At 42.1% G+C, this 11,387-nt stretch overlaps 1 protein-coding gene across 1 annotated transcript; it reads right to left on the reverse strand.

Moving 5' to 3' along the window:
• Positions 1–6,354: 6,354 nt before the first annotated feature.
• LOC143105593 (uncharacterized) lies at positions 6,355–10,741 on the reverse strand. The gene is made up of 5 exons (XM_076269615.1): positions 10,429–10,741; positions 9,397–9,936; positions 8,721–8,849; positions 7,833–7,923; positions 6,355–7,699 (listed from the first exon to the last, which is right to left on the reverse strand). Exons 1-5 carry the CDS (start codon positions 10,481–10,483, stop codon positions 7,489–7,491), a joined length of 1,026 nt encoding a protein of 341 aa, XP_076125730.1. The 5' UTR covers positions 10,484–10,741; the 3' UTR covers positions 6,355–7,488.
• Positions 10,742–11,387: the final 646 nt, after the last annotated feature.

Below are 11,387 nucleotides of genomic sequence, written 5' to 3' on the forward strand. Positions count from 1 at the left end.
TTGAAAGCTGCATATCTTTCTTTCACGAGCATCTTACACTATAGTTTAAGCAAATACAGTTGTTTGTTTAGGATTAGTGAGTGTATGTTTTAACCTTTGTTGTGGCATCCGTGTTTGTCACACATTCCGTTGGCAAAGCACATGAACACTTGCTGGCGGAAAAACAAACTAGCCATGGGGGCGGTCCTTGTCATTCCGAGGTGCTCTGAATGCACCCTAAGACTCCCGCGATATTTTAAGGCCATGTGACATGGTGTCACGGTGGTAAGTCCCTCCCCGGCTGACAGAAGTCGGACAGAATTTCTAACCAGTATGCATTGCGTCCATCCCAGTATGCATTGTGTTCAACCCAGCATGCATCACATCAAGTCAGATCTGCACAGATCTGCCGCAAGTCGAACTCCCCTAATGTCAGGTTAGCTAAAGCCAGCTCCAAAAGTCACTAAATGTCGCTAGATGACTTCACGCGCTAATTTGCATATTAATTACGTCAGCACGTCGTACCCCCCGCCCCCCCAAAAAAAAAAAAACGGTAATGGCCCTTCAATTCCCTTTTACTCCTGTTTGCTTATTTTCTCCTACTCATATAGGCAGCTTTAAGAGCCTAGTTTAAATATATTTGATTTAATATACTTGTATATTTATTGATAGGCTACACTTTACTTTCTGTAGCCTATCATCTAGACTACACTAGCATCAGGTGGCTGAAAAGCAGTCATTTCCAACCTATTCACTGCTGCATCTGCTTTGCACTGCTTGAAGTCTGATTATAATGTGACCATAGGGTAGCCTACACGCAATGCACCCTTACGGCAATGGCTATATTTTGGATATATTTAGGACAGCCGACAGTCCTGCATCAACTTGCATTGACAACATTGAAGCTAGGCCTACATAGCCTAAACGAATGCTATAGGTTTTTCTAACATTTACTGCTTTGCTTGTGAATGAAGTTGTAGGCTAGCCTACTTCCTTTGTTCAATTGTTGAACGATGCTGGCGTGTCCCTGTTTCCCTGTCATCATGTCATTGCTCTCGTCTCGTTTTCTCTCTTGTAATTTCAGCCGAAGTTGCTGCACCTTCCAATGAGCGTTGTCTGAGCTTAGATCTATAGAACATCTACTTCCTTGTAATAAAATGGGCTGATATAGGCAGTCATTCCTTTTATAATCATGGGGCAATGCTTTGGGCAAATTCGCGATGTAGCCTTATTCACTAACGAAACAGGCGGGAGATTTTCTGACGTTTCAACAACGAAACAGCGTTTGGCATCTTTGCAAGAAGATTTTTCTCACGCTTTAAGCTGCTGCTGCAGTCAGCCTGGGCAAACCGAAGGATAACGCATAGAGAAAACAAAAGTCGCCAGACACACGAAAAAGTCGCCAGATTTGTTGTCGCTAGTGACGGCCAAAAGTCGCTAAATCTACCGACAAAGTCGCTAAATTGGCAACACCATGAGCAATAGTTACTCTGATGGCAAGGATTGATCAAATGATTCGATTGCAACAGATAGGCCTACATAGGCTAATCCTTCGACGGTGCACAACACTGCTAACCTAGAAATCTAGGATGGCCCCGCCAGGCTACAACACTGCAGTTTTATCAGTTCCATTTGGATCGCCACTGGGTAAATCGTGAATGGAGAGCAAAAGTCTTTTTCCAGTCCTTTTTCCTTTGTCAAACTCATGCCTGAATCCGGAAAGCAAGTTTGCGTAGCCTACCTGTCCATACTCGATTAACAGGCTGAGATTTTAGACAGGGGAAGTGGGCTGCATTGCGCTTGGAGAGCTGCGTCTTGCATAACGCCAGTTTACTTTGAAAAGCACGAACACTATCATAATACTCTGTAACGAGTTTGATAACATTTCGATAGCGACTAGTCTACCGTCAGCACTACCGGCGCTGCTGCAGCTGAGGCGAGCAGCAGCAACAGACCAACTGACGGATTCCACCGAAAATTAAATAAAAATATGTTCTCCCCTTATCACCCGCGGGCCGGATGTGACAGGCAGTCGGTCCGGGTCCGGACCGCGGGCCGTAACCCTGGTATCACTGATTTAAGGTATCCACCTATTTAACTGTTCAGTCATTCTAACTATATTAAACCTCATCTACCTCTCGAATAATTTAACCATTTAAGCAACAGTCTAGCCACCATGTCAAATACCCTAGCAACAGCCAAGCAACCACCACAATATCAACCTAGCAACCACCATAGCAACCAATAGGATTACCTAAGCAACCAGCATAGCAACCACTTAATTTGGCATAACAACCAACATATGTACCCTAGCAACACTATTGCAACTATATCTGCTTTATTTGTTTTTACTCTGTATGATATTTTACATCATATTTTTTGCATTTTCATGCACTGTATTTCCTTCAGGAAATGCTTTTCTAGTTTATATTGAAATGTGTTTTGTTATCAATGTTTGAATATCCCAGTCTCTACATTTAGTATTTCTGAGAAATAATGATTTCTGGTATACTAGTATTCCTGTAGAGGACAATAACATGTTTATTTCTTTTGTAAAGCTGGCGTTGGCTCCATTGATGTGACACTCACTCATTTTCACATTATGAAATATATGACAGCTGATCATCGACCAAACTCTACAAAAAACAAACTGATGTGTACTGTATCCTTATCCTACATTTCCCACAATCCTGTTCCTTTATTGTGGCCCATTATTCATTATTTCGCCTCACATCTGTTCATTTTGATGGGAATAATATGTCCCTTTCAATAGTATTTATTTACATATAAGATGCTTTTGATCCAAATAAAAGAAAGCAATCCAACCACAGAGTACATAACAGCAGAATGTGTTCTCTTCGGGCATAGAACCCATCACCTGTACAGCGTTAGTGCTGGATGATCTAGATTCTAGAGGAATTCAGATGAGTTTTACTCCCATTGCTGGGATTTGACCTTTGACTTGGCAGGTGACACAGAAAGTACAGCTGCTGAGCTATTTGTTGAGCATTTCATGAAGTAGGAGGTTCCCCTCAACTTCTGCTCTCAGCTGGCTATTATCTACGAGATCAGCATCACATGTCTCTCACTTAGGTTCTCATGGTTTTCTTGGCCAGTACTCAAGTTTTGCCTTTCACATTATTAGGTCCTTTGTGGTTCTGAATAGTGGAGTCCTAGAGTTTCAAAATCCAGGCACCTTCGATCCAGTTTTCGTTACAAGACCCTGAATCGCTAAAACCTTTGCCTATTGTTTTGCAGGTGTTGGGCCCTAACCCCTGCCGGTATTTAGTGTCATAATAAAGGCTTTTGTGCATGTGAGTCGAGTTCTGTGGGGTTTCACAGATTTGGTTTTTGAATTCAGTGATCCAGTCCTTTTGTGCTTTATCTTTGATGCGTCTTAATATCCGACTCCCATAAGAGCTGGATTGGGTTATGCTCTGCCTCTCACTAGGCCAAGCACCACATCTCTCCAGACTGTGAACCTGAAATGGAAAACTACTCTGGGATCAAGACCATGCCTGTGCCCACAGTTCTGATACCGTGCCCACGTATTCAAGATCAAGGTGGGTGGTGCTGGTTTCATAACAGGTGCTAGTGCTGGCATCGCTGGCCTCACACTGCTCATCAGCAGGGTGTTGTTTCCTGTTTTGTGGCCCTCTAAGGTGTCTTAATTGTGTGTCTGCATTTAAAAGTCAGGTCTCAGCTTTTCTCGCTGCCCTGCCCCACACTTCTTCCCTCCGAGACAAAACACACATGTGTGCGCCATGTGTGTGTGTGTGAGCGCCCACCTCTGAGGAGCCAGATCAACAGAGCCTTAAATATTTTTCTGTACGTTTTTTGGAAAACCTCACAAGACAACCTCACTGCTACAGCCTTGTTTTCGTACTCTCCCAGGATGGCACTGGGATAACTTGAATTCTGCAGGTCTTCATACATACAGTGCACAGTATCAAGACTTTCAACAGGACGTCACACCTTATGCCTTCTGCCCCATATAATCACAGGGGGGCCTTGCTATTTTGGCAGACTTGATTTCCTGGGAAATTTTTCATAAGCTCCACCAGAAGCAACATGACAAGGAAAATACATGTCTTGTGGGCAACTAATAATATGGGGTTGGCCTTTCAGACATGATAGTTGCAAATTGATTTAAGCTATTCCCACAATATCAGTGGTTGCCTCAACTTGCCTGTCCCAGATTCATGCTTTCTCGTGAAAGTACTCTCAAACTGTAATGTCCTTAAACAAACATCATGGCAAACCATTTTAATCAATGATGACCATAATCAAACCTTTGCTCCACATTTTGTCCTCACAAACAGGGCTTTCAATGCAGTAGGTACTGTACATGCCCCAGCTTGAACAATGACTAGGCTCATTAAATCAATAGTAGGCTATGTCTACCCACACATTCCCACAGTTGCCCAAACCTGCAGCAGCTAGCAGAGGTGTGTGGCCTATGCTGTGCATGTTCAGACATAGCCAGATAGAAAATCAACATGTATGCATGTTGTATGCATTTTATTTTAAGGTTTAAAGGTTTTTACCTTTCCTACTATGTGCAGGGTTATTGCAGGTTTTAGTAAGTCAAATTTAAGACCTTTTAAAAACATTTTTAGACCATAAAGATCGAAATTTAAGACCTACACGATGCATTATCAAAAACATATTCAAATCAAAGAAATTCTGAAAAAATAATTGAAAAGTCATTGAAAAAGAATTAATTTAATTTACACAGAAGTAATCTTCCACACCCAACGTCTACAACCCAACTGCTTTTGACATTGCTCATTTAGGCCCTACTCAAGGAAAAACATCCGTGTCACGTGCCAAATGCCTGGAGGAATGGAGGCAATCCAATTCAAGCTTATCAGATGATGACTCGAGTTCCCATGAAGTAGGAGACTGGTTTCATTGAAACATTTGAAAAAATGATTATCCTGAGGTCAGTTCAGAGCAGAGTGTGCTGATGCAAATTTACATTTTTTGTGTGTTAAGGACTATGCCGCAAAATTACAGCATTTCTATTGCTGGCCTCAAACTCATGGCTTCTAAACAGCCAAACTCTGTTTTCATATCTATTAGAGGGTTGTGGTTTTTAGGGTGAAACATTGTAAAAAGAGAAGATGAATATACCCTCTCTGACAGGGCTGCAGAGACTGTCTCCCAGCTCTAGTTACACTAGCCAACGTTTCTCCAAGGAAAGATGAGCAAGTGAGCTTGGGCAACTGTACGCTAATCATTATGACTGAGATTATGATCTAAACTTCCAAGAGCAGACAGATTCTTCCGACTTCAGATAAGACCACTGACTGTCTGGCCGAGAGAGGGTGCACTGCATCAGCTCTTCCATACGGGTTCACAAGTGAGCAGGCAAGATGACGTCAAAGGCAGATTCCCATTCCTCTGACCGCCTTGGTAAGGCTTATTCATAAATCTTTGTGTCACAATACACCAACACACTCATTTTCTTTATCTACGACCTTGTGCAAATGAATTGAAACAAAATGACAGGCTCCATTTCACCAAAAATTAAGAAATAATGGCCATACGAGGAAAGCAACACCCAAAGCAAAAATATTCCTGGAAAGTAAAAACAACCATAAAAAGATAAACGATGCATTCTAATACAGATTTAAAGGATAAATTAATAGAGGTCAGTTCTGTTTGCAGGTATAGCTACAAAATTGTTTCAATTCATTTGCAATGGAGTTGGATTTGGTTTACATTTGACTACATGTTGTACACTTTTTATAACAAATGTATGTGACAAATACAGCTGTTGAATCATGAATCTCTTAAATGCGGTGTAACCAAGATTAAGAAGTCCTCTGGCCCTTGACTGTCAATGCTCTAAGGCCTTCCTGAACCCATTGACCCAGCAGAATGCATTGTCACAGGAGACACACGCAGGCATGCCCTCGCTCGCATGTACGCGCGCACGCACACACACACACACACACAGATAAGTAATGTAACTAAACATTCTACATTTGTATCTGTGTATAATAAATGAAAAGACTAGAGGCACGGTCATAGCGAGAAGACTGGGCAGTTTCCACAGAGTAGGCAGAACCTGCACAGGCAAACCCAGCGTCATGAACAGCAGTGACCTCAGTCTGTTAGGATAAAAACATGTAAAAATGACCAACTGCCGAAAGGAATTTATCAATATGACATGTTTTACTGATCATTAGTTTCCTTCACTGTTTCCCCTGGCACTTACATGGGCCATTTCACATGTAGAGCGTCTGAGTCAAGATGCTTGTGAGAGGTGATAGTTCATATCCCACTATCAGAATTTCTAATATCAGATTTTTACATATATAGAGGAGCCAGTAAGTTACATGAGCCAGTAAGAATGACATTCAAATCTGCATTTAACATTATGCTTATTTAATTGTACATTCAGAATGCAGTTGCTACCGTTATAACGCCATTTAGTATTGTGGATTCTCAACAAAGATCATGATCATTTTCATAATCTGACATCACACAATTTTCCTTCACAATGACATACACATACAACGCATTTCACATTAGATACAGTCTGTCTGCAGCATATTAATTTTGACAAAAAATACAAAAAAATGTTAGAAAATGTTATGCTACAAAATACTATAGGACTGTAATTGCCATGAATCTGCCCCAACACAGTGTTTTGTGAACATCCCTTCAGGGCTCTTAAGTAGATTTTCAAAGAATGCAGTCGCAACCTAACCTGCCACCATAATATTCTAGAGGTCAATGAACAGCTTGATGCCCCCTAGACATCATGTTTATATTTTTAGTTGTATGTAGTATTTGTTTTACAGAACAGCAGTACCTCCCCTTTTAAGGTCAAAAAACAAGCTAGACACAGAGCATAGCTGTTTTTGACGTTACATCAAAGCAGTTGTTCACATAATGTTGCTATTGCTGTTGCTAAGGTCATTTTTGGACGTTTTAAAATGTCCATTAACGAGAAGCACTGTTTCCTTATCAAACCTTGGCTTAACATGACATAAATATGACGTTTATGTGAAATATTTTCCTTCTGAAGGCATTTTTCATTTCTGACAACAAACACAGCACAAGCTCATCTTGTGCAAGATGCTCCACTTTCCAGTGTTATATTTAGTGCATACACATAGACCACCAAACCTTCTCCACACTGGACCTGTGTTGGATTTACGAGACTCCAGGAACCCAATCAGTCCAACCTCCTCTCTGCTCTCTGCCCAACTATTCTGAATTTCATCTCATTTTGGCTTTGCGGAGGAATGGGAGGAATGAAGGGCTCATGCCTTTTCAACTCCCCTTAATCAAAAACAGAGTGCACAGAGCAAGGAGAGCATCATCCCAAATACAAGGCCGGCACACACACATGTGTAGAATGCTTCAACATTACTCAGACATTCCATCAGTAAAAAACAAACAAAAAACAACAATGTATGTATGTAACAGTAGTACCCATAGTGGTAGTAACAGTGGTTAACCATTTTTTTTATCAGTTAGCAAGTAACCCAATCATTTTGCCTGGTAGGTGCTGTCAAACAGTGGTGTCACAGTTCCATCTTTCCACGCCACGAAGATCTCCCCTCGTGGCAGACAGGGGGAGTGTGCTGCTGGCCGCATGGGGTTCTGGGTGAGGGGAGCTCGGTCGTGGAGCAAAGGGGAGCCGGGCTGACTGACCTCCCCTGTGCGTGTGTACGACTTCAGCACAACCACGTTCTTCTTCCTAAGTGAAAAACAGACAGACACACAGCAATACATTAGCCCTGTATAAGCCCTGTATATAACCTGATACAGGGGTCACATAGGAAGCATGTAACCCTCATGCAATAGGAACTGAGGTGAAGAGGGTGTCTCACCTGTTCTGAAGAATGCTGAGGATCAGAATAACAAAGCCCAACACAAGAGCCAGGGAGCTTAAAACCAACATGGCCACCTTCCAGCTTATTCCTGGAAAATGTAATGTAATGTAATGCCAAGACATTAGTGACAGCTCATTTCTCCTGTATAAAACCAAGGTGTACGAAAACATGGGACAAGCTACAGCTCATTTTACTGGTTTTTAATAGCAGATAGAACTGGCAAGCTGAGGTAACCTGGGGTCAAGTTTCTTGAATACAATTCCTGTTTGTCTACTGCCACCCAGAGGATATTTGCATGCATTGCATCTCTGAAGTTAAACTGATTTACATCATCCATACATGATCATCATTGACTTAAAGTGCAGAAGTAAACTTCCATCACCATCTATGTGAGCTCTCTGGGAATCAAAACCAAATTCCTGACGTGCGTTCAAATTCGCAAACACAGGCGAACGTTTGCAAACAAGTTACTGTTTGCCTTGAGTTTTTGGCGAACATTTGCAAACACTCGCAAACAGTCTGAGGAGGTAGGCCTAGTTCTCCGTGAACATACAGTGGAGCTGGACATGAGCTTGACATAAGGTAACAATACAATTACGTTACAATGGAATGTTAACGCCAAATCGTTCAGATTTAGCTGTTCAGAGAAAACATGTTCATCACAAATGGTCGCTAATGTTTGCCGAATTTGAATGCACCCCTGGTGTTGTTAGTGCCTAACGACTAAACTACCAGATTAGTATTCTAATCTTTTCTTTCCAAAATCTCCTGCTATGAAATAAAACAGGTCAACCACTATCCAGTCACCCTACCATGGATATATATATAAAGTATAAAGTATGTGTTGGCTCTTGTGGAATCATAAAAACCTTTTGGCATGCTCACCAAAATCCATGTTGAAAAGGTCCATCATGCCTTTCTCTGGAGCAAGACTGCTGTGAGGCTGAACAGGCCACTCAGTACTCGTGTTTTGTTCAGTGGGGCCAGGGGCAACCAGACCCTCACCCAGATGCACTGCAGAGAGAATGTCATTATCAAATGCACCATAAATCCCAATACTGATGAATAAGGGGTCAGTGTACACTGTATTGTCTCAATCGGTGATTAAAGATACAATCTGATTCAAGCAGAAGGTTCTTGAGCTCAACAGCCAATCAAATAACTCCTGTCCCTGACGTGCTCCTGAGGCAATACTCAGGACTATACTTTCATTTATTTTGAGCACTGACACAGAATGAATGGCAAGAGGACTACGAGGACAAATTAGCTGGATTGACACAAAGCATCAGATTAGACTCACAGACTACTCCCTTAAATTACTTACTGATTGAACAAGGAAGAAAGTTACAGCTGTGCAAGTAAAAGCTTGGCCATTCACAAGAAACATGCCTCATATGTAGTAGGCCTATATCTTACGTACTTGCAGAAATTAAACTAGACCTGTATTCTAATGAATGAGAATCTATTGATCAATCTGAAAGACTAACACAACAAAGTGCATTGTTGCAAGAAATGCCTGTGTTAGGCTACAAATGTAGGCCTGGAACACCAAAGAGATTACTTGGATTCAGAGGTGTCTTATTTTCAGTGTGAGGTGAAGGTGGTGTGGATGGTGTCGACGTGGGATGCTGCAAGAGGCTGTTGTGGCGCTTGTGGCACATGTCACCACCACTGCCCTCCCCACAAACAGAGCTGTTGCTGAGGGTCCTCCACTGGCTGGCCGGCCCTCTGTCCTTGGAGAGGTAGATGCTCTTGGTCTTGGTCGGGTGCTCCTGGCTGTGCCTCTCACTCAGGTGAAGACGGGCGCCTTGAAGGGTCAAGTGGCCCTTCTTGGAGCAGCTCCAAGCCTGGCCTTCTCCACCATCCTCCCCATCCAGACAGCTGCGCAGGCGGACACCTTCGTGCTTTGGGTACGTGCCACTCAGACACTCTCCGGCCTCAAGGCTTTTGATGGAGCAACTCTCTGGATCCCACAGCCACTCTTGGGAGGCAGAGCCCGGCTGACAGTCAACAAGCTCAAACCTGTAGCGCCCCCTATGCTTTAGTACTGCAACACACTTGCCTGATTGTTCATTCCTGATACTCAACCCCACAACAAACTCTAGAAAATGAAAGGAGAAATAAGTGCAATATTGTGCAGACGATGTCAGAAATTAAAACCATTCCTTTAAGAATTATCGATTCAACTTTTTCGATCTCCAATTGACGGAGTCTGAAACGTCTCCAAATATATTGGCTAGTGTAATCTTGCGACATCATAGTCAGACGCAGCCATGAATCAAGCAAAGACTTCAGTCTGAAGCTGTGTCAACCGATGTTGTTGCAAACATATAATACGTTTAGTTGTCCTCACAGAAGAAATCATATTGCATATATGTTGCACATTCGTAACACGCAAATACGTAGTAACCTACGTCCATGCAAAGCGACAGTTCTTTCTAAAGCACATTACTTCTTTTTTTACGTAACGGAGAGCGAATGTTTCCAGCTTAATGCTGACTCTTTACACAACAAATTGGCTAGATGGAATGGAAAAGCACATTGTATTTATAGATATACAGATATCAGTTAAAAAAGTGTTCAAAAATCTTACCTCGGAAAAGTAGTGTAACAACAGTGACAGCGACAAGTTTCTGCCATCTTTCCATGATGGCACCGTGCCCTTCTAAATAGGCTGGTTAGCGCGGACTGATTTAGCCTAGTTCTTTTCCTATGGGAAATGAGATATCAGGACACAGAACAGACACCAAAATTCAGTTTATCGAAAGTTTACAGGGTTTGCGTAAAACAACTTCCCACGTTTTCTTTCGGAAGCTGTTGACACCTGATTATGTTTTATAGCTCTAAGCCCAGCAGGTCGAGCATGGAATACTAATTGACTTGTAAGAAAGAAAGGGCAATAAAATAAGCTATTTACAAAAGCACCCTACACATTCCAGTCCAATGCCTGCGTCACTAAGCAACAATCTATATCAAAGCCTGCACTGCCATTCCCACAATTTTGAGGATTACAAGTGTAGGCTACTCGTAGGTTTGCCAACTCCCCCAGTTTAAAAAGTGGCCTACCATTTACCAACCATTTTAACTGTCTGAGCTGTAATTTGCAGAGATGTAAAGCACCTTTGTCGTCTCTATCACATCTCTACAGTATATTATATCTTTTATGTGCAAAATGAAATCAGACAAAAATGCACCTCATTGCTTCCGGTAGGATTTTAATGGAGTTATGCTCTTGCGACAAATTGGAACAGATCATGTCACCAGGTGTATTCTGGTGGTAGGATAAATGTCCACAGGTCATCCCTAAATTATAGCCTAGGCTCATGTGCCAAAATACTGACACATCCTGTGCTCATTTGTTGTTTTCTGGATAAACCACTTTTAAACAAAACAATAAATCCACCAATCACCTATGCATCCTGATAACGTTCCCTTGGCGTTTGAAATTAAAATAGCCCCATGCTGTTGCTGTCAGTCTCTGTTGTCCGTTTTCCAAAGAAATCCGTAGCCTAATATTGAATTGCTTCAGAATCTCCTGTTAAAAGACGGGTG

Source organism: Alosa pseudoharengus, unplaced genomic scaffold (genome assembly GCF_046254945.1).
Source record: "Alosa pseudoharengus isolate Yale_2024_CS ecotype anadromous, Long Island Sound unplaced genomic scaffold, YU_APseudo_1.1 YU_APseudo_1.1_scf_6, whole genome shotgun sequence".
Lineage (NCBI taxonomy): Eukaryota > Metazoa > Chordata > Actinopteri > Clupeiformes > Clupeidae > Alosa > Alosa pseudoharengus.